Raw genomic sequence first — 22,305 nt, forward strand, 5'->3', positions numbered from 1 at the left:
TTTTATGAAATTCCAGTTTCATATCAAAACAAGCTGAGGCTGCGAGGTCAAGCACTATATCTTCCTCTAATATACTGTACGACCAGGCCTGTGTGAACGAACAGAGCAGGATGGGAATGTTTAACACACAGTCAGAAGTGCTATGTGCTTCTCGGAAACAAGTGCCGCTGACAAATCTGTCGAGCTGATGAGTCCAACTGTCATCTTTTCTGTCCAGTGTAATTACAGAAATACGATAATTTAATCACAAAGAAGACGTGTTGATGAAGTTTGATATTGACTGAGCTATTGTTGTGTAAGTGATTACATGACCAGTCAGTCATCTCAAGAAACCATCCCCTGGTGTCCATGGAAAAACCTGGAAACAATAATCAGTAATGCTTTGCATTAGAGCAAACGCTTGCGAACATGTACATCAGGGACCGAATGACAGGTACATAGACAGAGATGTTAAATCTCAGTCTGGCTGTCTTCGAGGACAATAAAAACTTCATGGATGTTTTGACGGCCCACTGACAGGGCAGTATCTCTCCCCGTGTTGCCGATGGTCAGTCTGACTGTGACAGACTGTCAATGTGTGTGAGAGAGATGAGACAACGACAGTGGGGCAAACAAATTTGCTGCACACAGCTCTACAATAGATCAACAGGGCAAAACAATTGTGTAAAAAAACTTTCGGATCATTATAAAGCTTGTGGGACAAACTGGACCTTGTCAAGGCCGCTACAGGTTATAATTAATGTTAATTGCTGCCATCATTAAATTATTTGATTTATTATTTATTTTGATAGTATCTCTCCTGTTCATCTTCACCTAGCCATTTGATCTATCAACAGCTTTGTTTAAATTTTCTTTCTTTTTTTGGGACATTTAATTTGCTAGATGCTAGGCTAACAAAGCTTTGTATCCCCTCGCACTTGTTTCTCATTTGTTAATCCTTTATCAAACATTATCATTTATTAATGTATATAGTTACATTATGCATTGTTATATTGTTGACTTTGTGTCAGGTTGCTTTTTATTTTATATTTAAATGATGTCAAAGGTATAATCTGCCTTTTGTTATTATGGTTGTGTTCACATTTCTAACATTCGAATGCGAAACCAATGTGATGCAGCACAGATCCAACACAATAACAGTGAAAAGCTAAGTGTGAATGTCTAAATGCTCAGACACGGAAGTGTGTGTACAGAGAAGTGTTGACTTGTTTCTGAGATTTCATGGTGGCGTTGTTTTCAACTGCGATATATTGTTTCTAGTACTCAGTTTCCTTGTGCATATACATGGACACCTGAAACACTAGAAATGCAATACACTCCAATACAGTGGGGCAGCTCAGGAGGTAGAGCAGGTCCGTGGTTCCAACCCCTGCTCCTTCAGTCTGCATGTCAAAGCGTCCTTGGGTAAAAACACTAAACTCTAAAGTGAGTGTGGGAATGAAATGTGTGACAGAGGAGCGCCTATAAATAGAAGCAGCCTATGTGCATGTGACTTGTAGCGTGAGGCGCTTTGAGTGGTCGTTAACAGTAGGAAAGTGCTATATAAATGCAGTCCATTTACAACAACTGTACCAACCAACCTTAAGAGTTGAAGCAACAGTAGCACTCTGTCTCTTATGACACTGGCTGTTCTACTGCATGCCCTGGAAACTATATGAGGGCCTTGTGGAAAGCATCTTCTTACATGATCATGTGGTCGTCAACACTAAGCAGAAAACAGTCAATCTTTGGGAGGCCACAAAAGCAGCAGAGTAGTATGATGAACAGAGAAGTAAAGCTGAAATAAGTATTAATGACCCTCCTCATCCATCCACTGAACAGTTTGAACTTCTACCTTCTGGGAGAAAATATACATCATTGATGGCTAATAGAATTGTAATAAAAACTCCTTTGTCCTACGAGCTGTAAAGGTATCGTTAAACTAGAATCTGGCAGATTTGGAAACAGGTGGTGTTCCTGACTCTGCTGCAGTTACTTGTGTAGTAGTTTAATGTGATATAGTGTGTAGTAGTCTAGACTTGTGCTTTGTGAGTTTTTATGAATGTGAATGCTGTGATGATTTACTGTGAAATGTATTTAGGTTTTTATGAAAAAACCAAAGGCAAGTTTCCACATGGTGGATAAATAAGTTTTTGTATTTGTCAACAATACTATAACTCTCTTACTTACTTACTATGGGCATATGGAGCTTTTGGAATGTTGGGGAGATTTAAAAAACAAAACAAAAACATGCTATTTTTTTGTGTGCGTGTCTGTGTGTTTGTGTATGTACTGTACGTATTGACCTGTGTGTCCTTGTTCTCTCTCAAGACTACCTGTCACAAGGTGTGGATCTGAGCGGCATTGAGGTGATTGAGAATGACCTGCTGCTGATCAGTAGAGCCAGACTGGAGGTGGAGAACCAAGCTAAGAGACTGTTGGAGCAGGGCATGGAGATCCAGGTACACTCAAGCACACACACACACACACTATACTAACACAGATGTCTTCTTTTGGTCTCATTGGATTGTCCAGGAACTGACTTTAAAATCAGTTGTAAGCAGGGATCAAAGATGTTTTTTTCAGTAATGAGTGGATCAAAATAAAATTCATTTATTTATCTTTTTTCATCTCACCTGTTCTGACTGTAATCTGCTGTTAAATTTACAATATATAACTTCAGCCATTAGAGGTCTCTCAATTAAAGCAATAACAAAAGACCTAGTTTAATCAATCAATCAATCAATCAAATTTTATTTGTATAGCCCATATTCACAAATCACAATTTGTCTCATAGGGCTTTAACAAGGTGTGACATCCTCTGCCCTTAACCCTCAACAAGAGTAAGGAAAAACTACTAAAAAACCCTTTTAACAGGGTAGAAAGAAGGTAGAAACCTCAGAGAGAGCCACATGTGAGGGATCCCTCTCCCAGGACGGACAGAAGTGCAATGGATGTCAAGTGTAAAGGAGAACATCAAGATAAAGGTTTTAGCAGCATTGATAAGGGTAAACATTTTGAAGCATAACTGAAGGTCAGTGAATTGGTGGATTAATGTCATTAGTGGTCAAGTGTCTGAGGAGAAATACTATGTATCGAGCAGTCCTGCTGCAATCATAGTCTATGGTCAGCAGCCAGCAAGATCATGATCCACCATCAAGATCGGATGCCACTATAGTCCACAGTCATTGTCCACTGCCGCCATTAGGATCCATCATCAGCTGCCACCTCGGTCGTGGTCCACCACCAGTATCTGATGCCAACACGATAAAGGATCTGCCTTTATTATCACGATCAGCCAGCACGATGCAGAATCCGCCATACTGGATCCACCATTACGACCTCTGATACGTGATCCACAGATCCTAATCCATGATGTGGCCACAGCCGCGGCCCTGGATCTGCGGACGATAAGGCAAAGGGACTCCGGGGAAGAAGTCAAGTCAGTAACATGTATTGATGGGATATGAATTACTTTGATGTGATAACGATTGAGAAGAGGAAGGAGAAGCTGGAAAGAGAAGCTCCGTGTGTCATGTGTCCCCCGACATTCTAGACCTATAGCAGCATAACTAAGAGCAGGTCTAAGACGAGCGCAGTGCTCTAGTGGGTTGATAAGGTACTAACAGCTCTTTAAGATATAATGGTGTCATATTGTTAAGGGCCTTGAAGGTGAGGAGGAGAATTTTAAATTCTATTCTAGATTTAACCGGAAGCCAGTGTAGTGAGGCTAATACAGGAGAAATGTGCTCTCTTTTCTTGGTTCTTGTCAGGACACGTGCTGCAGCATTTTGGACAAGCTGCAGAGTCTTTAATGACTTACTGCTGGAGCCTGATAATATGGAATTACAATAATCAAGTCTGGATGTAACAAAGGCGTGGACTAATTTTTCTGCATCCTTTTGAGAAAGGACATGGTGAAGCACCGTGGGATCATGGGAGTTGTTGTCTTCCTCACCATTGTCTACTAAAATTTGCCTGATGCTACCCAGATGCAAATCACATCCACGTATCAAGTAATGTATTTGAGTTTTATTCACGTTACGTGGCAGTAATTGTGATCCATTATAAGAGACCAATACAAGAAGCACAGAGCAAGTACATTTATGATGAGCCAAAATCTACTTTGGTCATTTTAATGGCATGAAAAAGGGTCACTGTGCTAGGGGCGTGGTTCAAAAGGGTTGCTCTTAGTCTCTTAATTAATCATGGGTGTGTTTTGGTGTAGCATGCCATAAACCAATCAGAGTTCCATCTCCCTTCCCCCCATTAAAAGCTAGGTGAGGTTTTTGTAGTGGATTGATCTGGGCTGACTTTTTCTGCAGAGGAAAAAGGAAACCATTTGTGTGTGTAACAACAGAGATGTTGTGCACCTGCCTTTTATAGCTGCATCTTACTATGTTGATAATGCCCCCTGTAAGTGAAATTGTGAAAATACTGCACCACAGACGTAAGATCCGTTTTTTGTTGGTCAAAAGTGCAATCGCTCCCTGCAGTCTCAAGATAGAAATAAATCTACAATGCTCCTGACCGCAGCTCATTATAACACCACTGCACCCATGGGTGATCAGATGAGAGTGAGTGCTTTTCCTACATGGGCGTTGCTGTGTCGATCTGAAACTATCAAAGAAAATTGCTCGGCTCTGCTCTGTGCCGAGTGTAAGATGGAACATCTTTACAGATGCTGTTGTCGAGAGGAGAGGAGCTGTTGTGAAGACTGTTTCTCTCACCAAACGAATACACGGCATAATTCAGCCAAGCGAGTCTTAAAGCAGCAGAGTAATCTATATGATGTAATTGTTGTTTTACTAATGGAATGACTGCGGTGGAGGTTTGTTCCGCATTTATTAGGAAAACAGGTTATCAGGAAGGAGGAGTTGTTGAGTCATGTTAACGGCAGTGAGATTCTACCGCATTGCTTTTTGGTCGGGGGACTCAAGAGACACAAAGAAAGACAAAATTGTCATAATAGAAACAGCAGAGTTTCTGGGTGTTGACTATCCTGACAAGTATGTGGGAGCAACTCCGAAAAAACATTGGATCCAACAAATCCCACAGTGCAACTTAACAGCATAGTTGTGGATATAATCTCACAGCCTTTCTGTTGAATATCTGAAGCTTCAAGCCTCTTGCAAGAGAATCCTGATATCATCATCATTTTTTAGGATCTGGAAACAGCCCCTTCAGAGCCACACACTGTTTGTAATGGTTTGATAGGACTCGTGTGTTGAATCTCTTTATAACAAATGAAAATTAGAGCAAATCACAAAACAGGAGGCCTTTATTCAAATATTCATGATTATATAGCGCTAGGATCAAAGTTCTGTCTCTTATATGAGCCTGTTTCAGTTAAAGGCCTCTCTTCGGTCTCATTGAAGTAAATAAACCTTTTCAGGGTCAGTTTATCATTATTAGGGCTGAGTGATTATTTTCTCAAAATCTATAGTGAATATACTGCAGCTTGAACAAAGAAAGCACACAGAGCATGTTCCCACTCTGGCACCGCCTACTCAGCTGACGTCCTCTGGCCTGTTTTTGTTTCATAATGAACCAAAAATATTCACTTCTCAGTGTTTCACATACATTGATTTATGTGTGGCAACCCACCGCAATATCAACACCGACTACCACATATTGACTTTCTAAACTTTGTACTATTTCAACTGGGTAACATCTCATGTGATGGGTAAAATCTTACTTGATGAAAATCGACCTGCACAGACTTGAATTTGCTTGAAGATACATGATTCATCACAGTTAACATTTAATGAGAATTCCACTGATAATCAATGTCAGTGGGATCATCATCTATTTGCACAACCCTAATATAGCGTAACAGTGAACGACCACTTTAAGTATGCTCTGGTTCCCAAAATAAATTTCCCATTCATGTTCTCCATTGAAATTTCAGATAATCCTTTTTTTTTTTATTCAGAGCAAAACAATTTTTTTTCTTCTTAAGAGTGAATGACTTCTAGTGCTTCTTGAATTTAACCTTGTTGTAGTGATTTCCATCTTTGAACTCTTTTCCTCATCTGACAAACTGCAGCATATTCCAAAGAGAAATCATGGTTGCTCTGTAGTAAACCTAATGTAACGCTCCACCAGAGATGTCGTACATCGAATAAAACATGTTATTCTTAAAATGCAGTGGATATAATATGGACTTTTGACTTCTACGGAGCATATAACATTGTTTCACAATCTTGTATGGTTATGCAATATTATGGCTTTTAATCACAATCTCAATTCAGAAAGTAAATGGGGTTTTTACTTCTGGAATCACACACTATTTTCTAGGATGTTGTAATTTTTTGGGGGCATAAGTAATTTGCCAAAAATGAGATAAATCACACAATAAACTAAATTAATGGTAATATCATTGTTAGGATTATTCAAACTTTCTATAGATATTGTGATAATGTGGTTATTGTGAATTCTTTTTATGTGTGAAAATGTTACGTTTCCAATGAAAAAGAAACCAAAGGAGAAACACCTTTTCTCTGTTGAACAGAAATACTTATTTTTTGGTAGTTCTTTTTTTGTTTCACTACAACAGCTTGTCAGGAAAAAGAAGGGATTGTGCCCCTTTGAAACGGAGGGCTTTTAATGTGAAATGTGTGCAGGAAGTGTGAGTATTTTGTCTAAAACGTGAGTTTGAAGCTAAGCAGGTGCTTGTGTGAAGCAGCAGGATTCTGTGACACTGCACTTCTCTCCAAAGTCAACACACATACATGCTCCTGTCTCCTGTGTGTACTCAACCCTCAGAAGAATTATTTTTATCCTGGTCACTGCTGGAGTAGCCTTGGCTAACAACTTCTCTCACTGTGTGTTATGTGCGTGGACATATGGGGCTCTAGAGACACAAAGACACACACACATACACGCACGCGGGTAGATTCAGCAACAGCTTCTTATATCAGCTCAGGAAGTTGTTTATTGTGAATGTTATGTAAGCAGTTGGACGTGCTGCCGGGACTGAGTGGGAGCGAGTTTCACCTCAACGCTCTCACTGTGCCAGCAGAGACCCTGTAGCCCATCTGTTGAGTAGGAGCTCAACTGACCCACGTAGAGGCTCCTCTCCTCTCCTCTCCTCTCCTCTCCTCTCCTCTCCTCTTCCTCTCCTCTCCTCTCCTCTCCTCTCCTCTCCTCTCCTCTCCCCTCCTCTTCCTCTCCTCTTCCTCTCCTCTACCTCTCCTCTATAGACTAGCTCCAACGCGGAGCTCTGGACAAGAAACCTAAAAAGCATATTTTCCACAATAAGTGCAAAGTTTGACTTCTTACCTTGTAGTATTTTCTTAAGTCATAACTTTGATCTACCCTGATTATTTTTAGTTTTTCCTTCCCTACTGTGACCGAACCTCTTCTCCACCTATGATGTGAGAGAATAATTTTGAGTAATGAAATACGGCAGCGAGACAGATCCATCTTGTTAAAGAAACAAAGAACACTGCCTTGTTATTCTCCCCTTATCATTGTGTGGAAAGACAATAGAGCTGCAGAAAATAGATCTATTAATCTGTCAGCCATTTCCTCCATTTATCCATAGTTTGGTTTATCAAAGTGTCGGATGCCATCACATTATCCCAGAGTCCAAGGTGACGTTTGCATGTTTTGTCTGACTAACAATTCAAACCCCGAAGATATTTAGTTTACGATACACAGCTAAACAAACAAAAAAAAACACAGAAAGTCTTCACGTTGGAGGAGCTGAGCAGAAAATGTTTTGGCGATTTACTAGAAGGAGTGTTGATAAGCTCTCCTCCCTTTGCCATTTTTTGTCTTGACTTTTCCGTGCCACATATTCACAGTTCTCTCTCATTAAATCAATGTGAGTTGTATTTTTAGCTACTGCCGTCACCTCTGTTCTTGAGTGTTTTGTGTGTGAAACTACCAGGTTCATTAAGTTGATTTCATTCTGTTGGAAAATTTTGCTCCTTAGACAACTGCCAACTTCCATTCTCTTTGTCTTGTCCTCTGCTTTTGTTGATCAGAATCCAAGCCAGGTCGGCACGGCCCTGCAGGTCTTCTACAACCTGGGAAGTTTGAGAGAGACGATCAGCAGTGTGGTGGGGGGTTACCGCACCGCCATACAGGACAACATCACAAGTGCTCTGGACATCAAGGGCCTGACACAGCCGTCCAACCCCAGAGGTGAGACCCAAGGAGGATATGGTCAAAGTGTTAAAACATGCACAGGCACACACACACTCGCTCTCTCTGTCTCTCACACACACACTGGTTACATCGTCCTCATTTTGCATCTTGTAATTTGCCCTAGTTCATCGGGTGGCTTTATCCAAAATAGATTATTATACCATGGCCACAGAGAATAGTCCATTCTGGCTGGAGGGCTTGTGTTATTTTCAGGGCTCCGATGAGGCAGCCACTTCATTGTTCTAATTAATGAAGAAAGTATTTTCAGATAACAGCCCTCATTAGGATAAGGATTCCACTGCTGGCATTTTAAGACCATTTTTTGGGGATTGTCACTTCATAAAAAAATAAACCTAGCAAAAGGTTTCTTGGTCTTTTTTTAGAACCAAAAACCTTTTTTAGTTTTTTGTGTCAGAAAATCCCACGTGCACACATCAATGTACCAAGCTGTTGCACTGGGGGACATGGTCCTTCATTACTATGAATCAGAATCAGGAAAAACTGTACTGACCCACATAGAAAAACCAGTTAGGAAAGAGGTTAAAAAAAGGTTAAAAAAACAACCTATAAACTGGAAGTGAATAGAATAATGCACAAATACAAATGTTTAATAGAATAAAAGGTAAAATTGTTGTCTGTGTGTGAGTGTGATACACACACACACACACACACACACACACACACACACAGACAACAATAGCCTGCTTCCAGTTCTGCTGCTCCGCAGGGTAAAAATGTTTCTCTGTCTTAAAATAGACTTGTCAGAAAAGCTCTTCTTCCTCTGTTATGTTCAAAGAATCTGAGATGCTGTTCTAAATCAGCTAAAAAAAAGTCAAATAATGGTCAAACGTGAAATACTGGGATGATGGTACTGGTTTCATTGTGATCTTAGTAACAAAAACAACAACAATGAACAGTAAATGAAAGACATGAATGAATTAATGAATTAATTTGTTCCTCAGGAGCTCCAGGCAGAGCAGTGCTGCCGACACCGGGGAACACAGCCGCTTTCCGTGCTGCTCTATGGACCAATTTGGAAAAGCTGATGGACCAGATATGCGCTGCCTGCAGACAGGTGCGCAGCTGCCCGAGGCCTCTAATTTATGGCGGTGTTGAATCACACGTTTCTAAAAGAAAGCCAGGCGGCCAACGGGGCTGATGAATTAGGTGTGAAGTTTCCTTTGCTGCATGTTCACAGGTGCAGCATCTACAGAAGGTCCTGATGAAGAAGAGGGACCCTGTCACTCATGTCTGCTTCATCGATGAGATCAGCAAGGTGGGTGGATGCCACTGCGCTGGTTCGGGTATTAGAATAACAATAACATCTGCAAACAGGACAACAGTGTCAAGGCGCCACAAAAAATAACAACATATCCACACACACACAGCACAGTGACTCCTCCAAGTCCCCATCATACAAATTTTACAGCAGACTATAAAAGACCAAATCATTTATTTATAAAATGTCTAGGTATTTGCTAGCTTCATACAGATGGTAAGTCTGCTTCTCATTGTTATCAGCTCATTTTTAGTATTAGAAGATTTATAAAGATATTTTAACATTTAAAAAGGTTAAGGTTGCCCGTTAGAATGCATCGTTTTAGACACAAGCGGGCATTTTGTTAAATAAAATTTTGTTCATTTATTGTAAGGAAACACATTTTGCTCACACCAAACACCACATTTTTGAAGTGTCGGTCAGACTAGAAGCTCCAGGTTATTTTATCTGCTACGAACACACTGGAATCTCTGACCAATCTGTGGTTGTATTGCACTGTGGGTAATGTAGGCACCAGGTTTTTTTACAAGCACTAATAATGAAAAAGACGATATCGTCAGTGTGTTTTTACAAAGAAGAAGGACCGTGGATCCATCTTTTTACATTAAATGTGTGTGAGAAAAGAGTCACCTCAAATTATTATTAATTCTGTCACTGTGTGTACTAGTGCAGTGCCTGTTCTAAACCTACCTGTTTTGAATGAGCCGTTTGCTTGGCCTGTGGTAATTCTCCAGAACTACTTCAGAATTATTCCTTGTCATTAGTGAGTCCTCCCCAAACAGTTCCACAATGTACTGTCACTGTTGTACTGTTTGTGTGCTGGGCGTTGTGTACAGAGCCTTTCAATGAACAGTCTACGGTGCAGAGTGAAGTTAAGGATGGTGAAATGTAGGAATAGTGAAATTAGTTTTAAGATGAAATATTACTAAATGTTAAGTTCTGCTTTGTGTGTGTGGACAGGCAGTTCTCTACAGATAAAGACAGACAGTCATAATCAAGGCAGTCATTAACACATCATCATGACCACCATCAGTGGCTCTCTTACCTCCACTGAAACCTAGTTGTACAAATCAGAGCGGGAGACTGTTACTATGGAAACAAAGCTCTCACAAATTACCCAGTGATGGAGGTGTGAGTTGGAGACCTAATGACATGTCTAAATGCAAGGCTCCTCAGCGGTGCAGCTGCACTGTCACTTTCGTGCCATGTGTCCACAGAAAGATGCTTGAACAGACTCAGTCGCGCTGTCAGCAGCCACATCAGTTAATGCTGCAAATCCTATCAGATCTACGTGTTTCTGTTACAAAGGACAGGCAGCGAAAGAGAAGCATCCATCTGATAAATGAGCTGTAACTCATGTGGATGATCATATTTTGTACGAGTGTAGTGTACCATGAATGCATAAACCCTCAAATTTAGACATTTCACATCCTCACAGCATTTTTCTGCATAGACACACAGGTCAGTTCTGTCCAAGTTGCCTTGTTTTCTCCTCTGCTCATGGCTCCTTTATGTGATTAACTCACCACCCACTTATTGTACAGGAGGAGAAAAACACTCTTCCGCTTTGACGAGCAGTAAAAGCATGGGTAGTTAGACATGATGAACAGACCTAAAGAAGATCCTTCACTCTTAAGTTCTTGATAATTGTAACTCCTTTCATTCAGCTCTCAGTAGGAGAAATATTCCCAGCTATACTGTGAATGCTCAATGTTGCTGCTTGGCTATTAACACCCTCCATGAGATAACTGCAATCGCTGCTGCCAGGCTGTGGTCCCCTGTCAGTTTTACAATTGATTTCCTGATGTTACAGCTGGATAAAAGACCTTTGTGTGATCAGTCTCCTGCTTCCATCTTTGATGTGTTACTAGGTCTACGGCTACATCCACACTGCTATGTATCTAAACTACTACTAGTTGAAAAAACTGTTTTCAAACGATGCAAACATGAAGGCATGCACATCCCATTGGACGCAGGAATTGTCACTGATTGCTAAAAAACAAATCTAATCTCATATGCATGGAGGCAGCTGTATCATTGTAAAATGTAGAATTTAACTGCACAACCGCTGTTAGCAAGGAAAGCATGGTCAGCAACACTTGTAATCGATTATCCATGTTGCGTGCTACACTGGTTGCTGAGGCTACTTGCGGTTGTTTGTTTTTTCTGGAAGGGGGTCATGTGATAGGAGCCTAACGAATCAGCGAAGGTTACGTTGTGACCAAATAGACCCGACCAGCAAGCGGCTGTGAGCGTTTCTGAACATCTCCGTTTCTGCCCGCTCAGACTAAAATACTGCACCGAAGTTTTCAGACTGAAATTGGGCCGCGTTTCCAAACTTCTCTATTTTAGCAGCTCTATGGACGCCAGGCATATATATTCATGGCTTTAACAGCCTGCACTGCTCTGGTTTGACACTTCCCAACAGATGTTAGAACCAGGGAGTTGCTCCATTTCAGACATATACAGTAGGTCCAGCAGTGCTGTTGGGTGATGAGAGAACAGTTTGTGTCCCAGTTCATCCCGAAGGTGTTGGATTGGGTTTGGGTCAGGGCTCTGTTCAGGCTTGTCTAGTTCTTCTGTAGCAGAGAGAGAGAAAGAGAGAGAGAAGTCTGAATGGCCTGAGCATATCATTGTGCTATGCTCAGCTCTACTGTGAAATAAAATATTACTCTTTTGAATTGGTAAAGTGAAAATAGACAATCAATATGTGGTGGTCAGTGTTGATAACAAACAGATTGTCAATCTGAGAAGTGCAAGAATTCACACTCACACAGCTCAAAGAATGTGACCCTATGCATCCCCGACCACCTCTGAATGGGGTCTGATTGATCAGGTGATCTCAGATGTGTCCTCAATGTGTCCTGGGTTCGTTCACAGTTAAATACTTGGGGGATCACCTGAGCAGGAAGTGAGGATGCAGTGGCTTCTCTGTCGTCTGCTCTCCATTGGAGAAGCAAACACACACACACACACACAAACATACACAGGTCCCATTGAATAATTAAAGCGCTTTCCTCAGTCGGGGTCAGTCTGTTGAACCGAGGCATTGGTGTCCATGTTAACATGACAACACCTATCGGCCCCTTTCCTCCACGCTGAACATGCTTTGACGGGTTTTATGATATTTATGCAGAAGGTGCTTGATGGATTTATGCACTGACTGCTGCAGTATTGATTTGGATATACAGTATGACAGATAGTGAACTACCAAACAGTAGTAACACAGCCAAAAGAGTCCTAAACAGTCTTATATCATTAGGAAAATGTATACATTTATTTTAGGTCATAGCGTCATCATCAGCACAACTTTCAATTTGATTTTATTTTGGAAACCAGACAAACAGCAATGGCAATGGAGATTAGAGTGAGAACACATCTACCATCACTGTAACTCATGCTACTGTGTTTCTTTTCTGTTTACCTGACAGGAGGGTCAGCCGGATATCCTCTATACCTTCTGGACAGATGTAACCAACACACTGAGTGAGGAGTTTCACAGAGCGACTGAAGGTAAGATTGGATCTCCCCTGAAGGATGTGGAGTGTTTAAAGTGTCGGAGCTTCTAATTCAAAGCAAAGATGAATTACTTATAGGATGTGCGTCTTTAAGGTTTCTTTCAGACAGACAGTGGATGGATATTGCACCACCAGCAGCACAAACAACTAGTGAGACGCTTCATTTAGTGAGCCATAATCAGCAGGCTGTAACAAGAGCTCAGTTAACAGCAGGAAATCAATGGGGCTGGGAGAAACGAGCAGCCTGCTGTTCATGGAGCGGTCGGACCGCTCAGCAGCTTCATAGTAAGACGCTGTTGGGCTGTGCTACATTCCATGCATCAACACACACTTATCGTTGTGTGTCGATGCAGTATAGAATATGTAATCAAGTGATCAGAAAGTCCAATAAATTATTTATCTTAAACACGTAGTTATAATAATTGTAGTAGTTTTAAAGGTCATATTGTAATACAGAAGAAAACTGTGGCTACCTGGAGGGATGGAGTTAGTCTAAAAACTTGTGGTATGCAGTCCACCCTACTGAGTTGCCTTATAAACAAATGAGAGTAGTATTTACTTTGTGTTACTCACCTAAACATGTGATTAAAATGCAGTATGGTTTAAATCCATGCGTACGAGCTCGCGGCCTTTTTTGTCTGCCTTTGTCGGCACATTGCTGCTTATCTAGGTATGTAGATCAAAATCTCCATGGGGGGGGGGAACCCGTCTTTACTGCAGATGTATTGTTTAAATGGATTAAAGAAAAGCCAAATTGAACCTGTGGCCAAGACATGTACGACAGAGCCATGGTGCCGAGAAATGCAGTGGGGCTGCTCACAGTGAACAGCATGTGTTTCAGTCTCATTTCTCAAATGTGCTGTAGTTTTTATCAATATAGCAGTTTACACCCACAGCTGTACACGTTACAGCTCACCTTTCCCTCACACCTTGGACGTGTAACTGTGTAGCTGAATCAGCAGCACGGCAGCTGAGCTGTTATGCTGATTTTACTCCATGTTCGGTGTAGACGAGGTGTAGCCTCAGCATCCAGCTGAGCTGTTGAAGGTCTGTCTGTGGTTTATAATGTAAAGCTAATTTATCAATCGAAATTCAACTAAAACGTCTCAGGGAGGAAGATTATCATTCATCTGCTTTCCTCAGGACCAATGTAACGCAAATCCCAAAGTTAAGTCAGTGATTGCAGCACACAGGAAAAGTGATTTGATGCTAAGTGCCTCTCAGGAATTGAACAATTTTGAACTGATTGTAGTTTCACCTCACAAATTATCCGCCCCTTGTTCTCCATCTGTGTCTCTCTTAAAGTCAGTAGTGAAACAAATGAAATGCCCTTCCCCCCTTAAAAAATGAGTAAATACAAAATGAACAGTGGGTGTATAAGCATCTCTGTGAGGGCTGGACTCAAAGAAAAGAAAGACTTCATTATGCTAGGAATAATATTTTCTCTCTCTCACTCTCTCTCTCTCTCTCTCTCTCTCTCACACACACACAAACACCCCCCCCCCCCCCCCCCCCCCCCCCCCCCCCCTCTCATTAGAGAGTTGTCTGATTGCAGGGAATAACAAAGTGAGAACAGGAAAGGCGCATTTGGCTGCTTGTTACCATACTTAGCTTCTGATCACACTTCCTTTGTGCTCAGAGCGTGTCAGTAACGTATGCTTGTATATTGTCCGACTCTACACAACTGATTCTCCCATTTCTCCTTTCACTCTTTGCTAGAGCTGGTTGAATGATTGAAGCATTAAATGTGGATTTAGTCCTGAACCAATGTCTTTCGGAGCTGTTTTTTCAAGATATATGTTTTAGCAGGAAGCAGTTGGTATCCACTGATTTAGAACATTGATAGCCTCATGGCCAGTGGACAGCGGATAAGAGGGAGGTCAAAATTGATCAGTCGAAGGTTTCTGTGTCTGTCACAGCGGCTTTTCAAAAAACAAACACATCTTGCATGTTTCAGCCTCCTTTTTTTTTTTGTTGTTGGAGCAAGTAGACATAATAGTTGCAATTCTTTCACTTTGTTGTGTTGTAAATTTTATTGATAAAATTGCCATTTTCGATTGTAATAAACAACCTCCCTGCAGGTTTCAATAAAGAATTTCTGATTCTGAAATGCTGTTAAGCGAACTCAGACTGCCATTTCCTTTTACTCAAAGACTTCCATCTAGCCCTGGCACAATAACAGCTCGATTGATAGTGTTGCTGAGATGGTGTGCCTTTAGGTTGTTCTGTGACCTTTAACAAAGCTTTTACCGTTCTTGGTCCCTTTCCTGACCTCGTGAGGCTACTCTTAAGGAGGCGTTCCGGTGGTTCCAAGCTTCACTTTGTAATAAAATGTTAGTTTTCACTGCCCCTGTCTTCATTGCTCTCTCCCTAGGCTCGTCCTTTCTGAAGCAAGCATTTGAAGGAGAGTACCCCAAACTGTTACGCCTGTACAATGAGCTGTGGCGCCGCCTGCAGCAGTACAGCGCCAGCCTGCAGGGGGCTCTAACGAGCAGCGGAGGAATGGAAGTGTCACTTGAGATCATGGCCACAGAGACAGACAGCCAAGACCTCTTCACACATGGCAAACAGGACTACAGGTGAACCCACTCACAGAATTGTTTTTCTCTTGAATAACAATAATAAGAAGGACTGAGGATAGGATTGCTAGGCTCCCTATGTTTACTGACTAATGGTTGCTAGCTGCCCAGCGGCCGGGACTTCAGTCACATTGGCAATTGCATTTACAATTGTCTTCGATGTGATAACAGTGGGTCCCTGACCACCTGGTGGTTTGGGTGATTGGATCATAATCTGTCCTCAATGTGTCTTGGTTGCAGTTATCCCCTTTACTTTTTAGTGGTAAAACACATTTATTGCTGTGTATATGTTGTGTAAAAGGCAACATCTGGGCTGTTCTTCACACCTGTTGCTCACTTGAAAATGTGTGGGTTTTAACCAAAGGTTTTATTTGCGGAGTTATTTTAATTCAGCTAGATGTAACCACCATCTTGTCTCAGGTTTGTCTTTTTTATCTTCAATCCAAAAACAAAGGAATTTCCCTTGCCTTTCCAATAGTTCCACAGGGGTCTGTATTTGAAAGGTTTGCTATTGCTACATAGCTAATGTTTGCATCAACAGCTGTTTGCTTATCACTCCAGAAGAAATGTTTCAAGTTCAGTTTTAAACGTCCTCCAAACTTATCCGTCAAGGCTGTATGTGTGCACGCAAATGTCTGAGTGAGAGGTTCTGGACTTACATACATTTAGCCTCTCTTTGGATTTTTTTGTCAATTTCTTTGTGCATGTGTGTGCAGCCCAGAGAGGGCTCTGAAGGTCTCTCTCCAGCCGTATGAAGCAGCCTACCTCTCCAAGTCCCTCTCTCGCCTGTTTGATCCCATCAACCTTGTGTTCCCTATGGGAGGCCGCAACCCGCCCTCCAGTGACGAGCTGGACAGCATCATCAAGACTATCAGCAGGCATGTACAGTACATGGCAATTTGAGTCACAGCAGAAACTTACTGGAAGTGGCAGCACTCTCTGCTTGTCACTCAACAGTCTTTAATGGCTTTTGATTTATCTTACAAGACATTATCTGTCGCTTACACATTCATAACACGATGTTGTTCATTTATTCAAAGATAGATTTATAGCCTGAAAGTCCTGGAACAAGGACTGTGAATAAGCAGCCACCAGTATTATTTGACTATTTCTGCAACTTTATAACAAAATTGACTTTGTAAGTCTTTGTAATTTGCATGGAAACTTTAGAGAATATGAAAGAAACAAAAAAAAACTGATGGGTAAAACTGAAAAACTGGGGATAAGAGCACAGCCTCTTCTCTTAAGAATTTTAAGAGAAGAAATGTTCTAATAAAAAGTGACAGTATTTGTGTGAAGAAAGAGGTAACTCCGCCCACTTCCTTGCACATTATTCTTGGCCAATCATAAAAGAAAGTTGCAAAAATTGTTTGCAGGCAGTTTGGCATCTAGAGGGTTACAGATGCTGTATGACCAGCTGACCAACAAGTATGTATGAAGAGGCCTTTAGTCACAAAAAATAAATAAAAAAATGTCATCCCAATATACTTTTCTTATTCGCTTATATACTCACAAAAGAAAATCAATGAAGTGAGGCTTAAAAGTGTGAAGCATTAATTGGACATTGTACCTATTAATGTAAAAAAATATAAATTGATATACTAAACTGGGATCTATCTTTATATATTCTTTCTTTATTCCTTCTATATTCTTTTTATAATGTGTCTTCTTGATCTGACATAAAATACAGTGGTCTCTCCCTAACCTGCAGGTACATGCATAGTTGTTACAAATTAGATGGTTCCGTATTCATTTAAAAAAGATTATGCACAGTTTACCTTTGAACAAAGCGTACCACTTGTATTTGGTATTTACCCAAGTTACATTATTGAAATGGAATGGTATGTGTGTTTGTTCGCAGTGAGCTGAATGTAGCATCGGTAGATCCAGATCTCTCCCTGGCTGTGGCCAAGAATGCTGCCAAGACCGTCCAACTCTTCTGCGTCAAGTCCGAACAGCTGGTGTGTGCAGAGTCACGTGTGCATATTGGTGCAAATCATATCTGTTCAAATGCCATTTGTTGTATATAACCCACACACCACCTCTCGGTGTGTCTCTTCAATCAACCAGTCCATTACTTACACCTCTCTTTGTCTGCAGTTAAGTACTCAGGGCGATGCCAGTCAGGTGATTGGTCCGTTGACAGAGGGCCAGAGGAGGAACGTTGCTGTGGTCAATTCCCTCTTCCGTCTGCAGCTGGCTGTCTCCAAGGTGGGAATAAATACTGCTTGTTTTTCTGATGAATAAACCTGCAAATGTGGACATTATGTAAATGCGCAATTTCAACTGCCATAGATGAATCCATAGAGAAATATTATAGCACTAAAGTGTGGTCACTTTTATTATATGGTAACCACCCTTTAAAGATTTTTATATTCCAGCTGTGATTTTTACCTCTTTCTTTATATCTTCTGTTCGGTTTATTGGCGATTGGCTACCAACGTCAAGGTGCATTACCGCCATCTACTGTTCTTTATTTCTCTAACCATGTATTAGCTTTATAATGTATAAAGATGTCACATAGCACACATGTAGATTAAAGCAAGGGAAGGAAGTTAAAGTGGGATATAAAGTAAAGTAGTCGGGGTGCAATGTGTCTCTCTGCACTCTCCATTAAAGATGTATGTGTACTGTATCCTGGCACAGCCGACCAGCAGATTCCTTCAGCAGTAAATTACCTCAAGGCTTTCAAATTTTACTTTGTGAGAGCCGAGTGAGAATTTATTCCATGTAGGTGGAGGGAGAGACAAAGAGACAAAGACAGGTTGGGGAACTGCGAGGGGAGATGGCAAAACACAGATATGTTAGAAAGTTTTAAGTGATTTGAAACAGTTGTTCTCCGTTACGTGACCAGTTCAAATTTACACATCATTAGCGAGACCCTGAAGAAAACAGTATTCTAATAGTCCAGGAGCTTCCTCACTGCCTTCCTGTTCTATGATGTAATATTGAGTTGATGTTTCACAAACATTCCTCTTTCTGGTGTCTTCCATATTCAACAGGGTTTTTGGTGTTCCACATGGTTATATATTTGGCCCATTTCTTTCTTCATTATCCATGCTCGCACTCAGCTAAATTGTCCAGTCTCCAGTGGCTGACGACCTCAGTCCAAGTAGTACAATTTAGATACATGACAGCTATTTCAAAATGAATCGAGGACAAAACCGAAATTAGGGTTAGGGTGTGCCACCATATGTTCACCTGAGTTCTAGATTTAAAGTAAAAGAGAGCACATCACATTTGTAGCGTTTTTGCAGTGGCTCTCTGCCTCTTGTCTTGTTTCCTCCTTAAATATGGGACAGTCCCTTCTTGTGTAGTGCCTCAGTTTATGGAACTGAACCAGTAGTTAAGACTGGAACTACGGCGAGACAGCCTTTTGTTACTGTTACTTTAGGTTGCATAGAAAAAGAGTTTATGTATAAATGTGCTATACAAATAGAGTTTATTAATTTATGGATGTGTTAATTCTATATTTTTTTCATCTTTGTCCTCCTGTGTTTTGTATTTTTGCAGATTATTTCCGGTTTGGGGGGTTGTCCAGCGGCTGCTGCAGAGGCCCTGTCTTCTTCTTTGGAGGTATCTCAGCAAACATTCATTAATATATATATTTTCATTTTCATTGACATTCTTCATTCTTTCTTTGAAGCAAAGCTACATGCACATATACATGTGTTGTATTCTACCTGCTTGTGGGTTTATCATTTTAAAGGAGCTTCTTGCCAATTCATAAAATATTGTTCAGAACTTTATGGTAATAATAATAATAGTAAGTTTCATTTTTCACATCAATCGACATCAATCATCAATTACCTGTGCACCCACTTGCATTCTTTTTACACATGTTGTAAAAGGAAGGTTTACGTGATGGGAGTCTGTCTGCATCCCACTGGTTTACATTCTTGTCTCACACACAAACTCACACTCTCTAGTTGATCAGATATTTAATCTCTGTTTGTGGAGACGGAGCAGAGATAAGACGCTTCTTCACGATGCTCTCATCACCAGAAACACAAACACACACATCCGCACAGCTGATAGCGTGTTCCTATCTCAAAGGTAAAAGCAGTCAGACCTCATGTATATGTACCTACTGCTCACCTGACTTCACAGGTGTTGCTATGGCAACAGGGGGCTCCGAAGTTGCAGGTAATGAGCAGTAGTTAATGTGATTTGATGCACAGGAGCTGTAGTCAAGTCTGGGTTTTGCTGCTTCCACCTTCTCATGTTTCTCCTGAACATCCTTCCACAATGCACTTCTTCTCTGTGTGATTCAGGGAGTGCAGACCCTGATGAGCAGTGCAGTGCATCCTCTCCTGCAGTCAGTGAGCGACTCCATAGAGGCCATTATCATCACGCTCCACCAGGAGGACTTTGCAGGGTAGGTCTTTTCCAGGTGTCCAGAAGTGTGCTTTGACTGGAGGAATTTAGTTACTGCTTGAATCCCCCTGCTCTGGGGACACAACTCTCTGATGGCTCAGGGAATATTAGTCAAGGCATTCATTCGGAAACAAAACTAAGCGAATCCTTAAAACACATAAAAACTAAAAACGACGTGTAGAAACTGAATAAAAGCCAACAATATTTAACAACATAATCAACCTGTTACTAAAGTACATTACCTGTCCCCTTTAAACCTAAATAATGTACCTAGGGTTTATCACACATGTGTATATATATATATTATATAATTAATATATAATTTCTATTCAAACATAAGATGAATGAATATGATTCACATAAAATCCTCAAACAATATTCAGGTGCCCATACACGTCAGTTAAAACCTCCTGTCATTTTGGTTTCATTATCCAAACAAAATGACATGTTTTCCATTGAAAATGCAAATGATTAAACGTCATTTGTGTTTGCATGTGTGCCTGTTGTTTTGTTTTGCAGGCCTCTGTCCAGCCCTGATAAGCCCGACGTTCCCTGCTCCCTCTACATGAAGGAGCTGCAGGGCTTCATCTCCAGGGTGATGTCTGACTACTTCAGACACATCCAGTGCACAGATTTCATCTACGAGAGCACTGAGTCCATTGCTCAGAAAGCCATTGAGCTGTTCCTCCGCCACGCCAGCCTGCTGCGCCCACTGGGAGAGGGCGGCAAGATGCGACTGGCTGCTGACTTTGCTCAGGTGAGGTGGATGTTGTCCGACTGCTCCTCTCCAGGCTGTGTAGACTCGAACTCTTGTTGATGTCCGCGCAATTGGGTCCAGACTTTCTCTGGAGTTTGCCTTTGACACATGAACAACGCAGCAGGAGATTCTCCACTCAGACGCGTTCACAACAACACAGAAGCCTCCGGAGCGTCCAGGTGAGGGGTGGAGCAGAGGCAGGACGTAACGTGTAAATTCTGCTGCGGAGTGTTTCTGTTTGCAGCACATCAACACCAGCGTCGGCCCTTATACCAACAGCTCTCTTAACATTTCCGTCTGCGTCTTCTACGGGTATGGCACCACGTTTTTATTTTAAAATACTTGTTTTATTTTAGATTTTGTTTATCTATTTTTTCAGTTTTGAGTCTGTTGCGTGTTAAAAATCTCATCAACACACCCACTCGCTTGTGGTGAATCCTGCCGAGGATCTCCTGCTGTGTTCTCACATGAGCACATTCAGATATTCCTGGAGTTTTTATTCGGGGGACTGGCAGGAGAAACTCCAGAGAAAGTCAAAAGCCTCTCACTCGCACTTTGTGTTCTCACATACAGCCCCTCAGGAGAAAGTCAGGGGTTTATCTGGAGTTCAATGCATGTCTGAAAGCAGCTTCATTGATTCAGCAGTGACGAGGTCATGACTTCACCAAACTCAAGTTGTTTTCGTGTGTGTGTGTGTGTGTGTGTGTGTCAGATGGAGTTGGCAGTCGCTCCTCTGTGCAGGAGAGTGTCTGACTTGGGGAAACCTTACAGAATGCTGCGCTCCTTCAGGTGTGTAACATCAACATGCATAACAATCCTCTATGATTTTACTGTAAAGACCAGGTTGAACATCAACATTTCTGTAGTAGTTGAATAGTTGAAATAACATTTTCTTCATAATCTGGTGCTTGTTAAAGGGTCAGTTTACACAGAAGAAGGCACGTTCACATTACAGGAAAAAACGTAGTGCTTTGAGTTGGGGATCTGGAGGAGGGCTGCAGGGGCTGACTCATTGCCTGTGGTGGAAACTAGGGTTAGGGTTAAGCCTAACCCTAACCCTAGTTTAAATTGAAATTTGTGTGAACTGATCCTATAAGATTGACATTTAAATTTTAATATTAGATCTTTTAAAGAACAATGTCTGTAGTTTTCTATGTTTGAGTCCAGTATCTACAAATCACATTTGCTTGGTGGCCAACTCGAAAACCTCACTTCTTTTTGTACCATGTCCGGATCCAATGTAGACGAGAACCAACACAAACATCAGTGAGTTGTTGTTAATAGGCTGAACCATGAAAAGACAGCAGTGTGGTCCTCTAAGCCGTTGTGTGTCCAGTACACTGTGTGTGAGTACAGTGTGTGTTTGTGTTGCAGGCCACTGTTGTTTCAGACCAGCGAGCTGATAGCCAGCAGTCCAGCGGTGGGTGACCTGATCCCCTACAGCACCCTGCTGCACTTCCTCTTCAACAGAGCCCCATCTGAGCTCAAGTCGCCCCACCAGGTGTGTACACACACACACACACACACACACACACACACACACACACACACACACACACACACACACACACACACACACACACACAGTAACTTAGGACTGAGCCCAGATAGAAGCAGGCTGACTACAGTGTAATCCATGATGATTTAAAAATCATTTGT

The 22,305-nt window shown here is 41.5% G+C and overlaps 1 protein-coding gene across 3 annotated transcripts in view; it reads left to right on the forward strand.

Moving 5' to 3' along the window:
• cog5 (component of oligomeric golgi complex 5) overlaps positions 1-22,305 on the forward strand; it is a 48,751-nt gene that overhangs the window by 24,126 nt on the left and 2,320 nt on the right. For 2 of the 3 annotated variants that reach the window (XM_034578554.1, XM_034578556.1), the window contains 14 exons: positions 2,311-2,441; positions 7,974-8,133; positions 9,099-9,211; positions 9,335-9,412; positions 12,847-12,928; positions 15,308-15,512; positions 16,229-16,390; positions 17,374-17,473; positions 17,613-17,723; positions 19,026-19,088; positions 19,787-19,890; positions 20,409-20,646; positions 21,359-21,435; positions 22,021-22,147. In XM_034578554.1, the coding sequence (XP_034434445.1) occupies positions 2,311-2,441; positions 7,974-8,133; positions 9,099-9,211; positions 9,335-9,412; positions 12,847-12,928; positions 15,308-15,512; positions 16,229-16,390; positions 17,374-17,473; positions 17,613-17,723; positions 19,026-19,088; positions 19,787-19,890; positions 20,409-20,646; positions 21,359-21,435; positions 22,021-22,147 (1,751 nt within the window). Of the gene's footprint in view, positions 1-2,310; positions 2,442-7,973; positions 8,134-9,098; positions 9,212-9,334; positions 9,413-12,846; positions 12,929-15,307; positions 15,513-16,228; positions 16,391-17,373; positions 17,474-17,612; positions 17,724-19,025; positions 19,089-19,786; positions 19,891-20,408; positions 20,647-21,358; positions 21,523-21,601; positions 21,679-22,020; positions 22,148-22,305 lie in introns of those variants that run through there. The other variant, XM_034578557.1, reaches the window with a different exon arrangement.

The sequence above is a fragment of the Hippoglossus hippoglossus genome, chromosome 23, assembly GCF_009819705.1.
Source record: "Hippoglossus hippoglossus isolate fHipHip1 chromosome 23, fHipHip1.pri, whole genome shotgun sequence".
Taxonomy (NCBI): domain Eukaryota; kingdom Metazoa; phylum Chordata; class Actinopteri; order Pleuronectiformes; family Pleuronectidae; genus Hippoglossus; species Hippoglossus hippoglossus.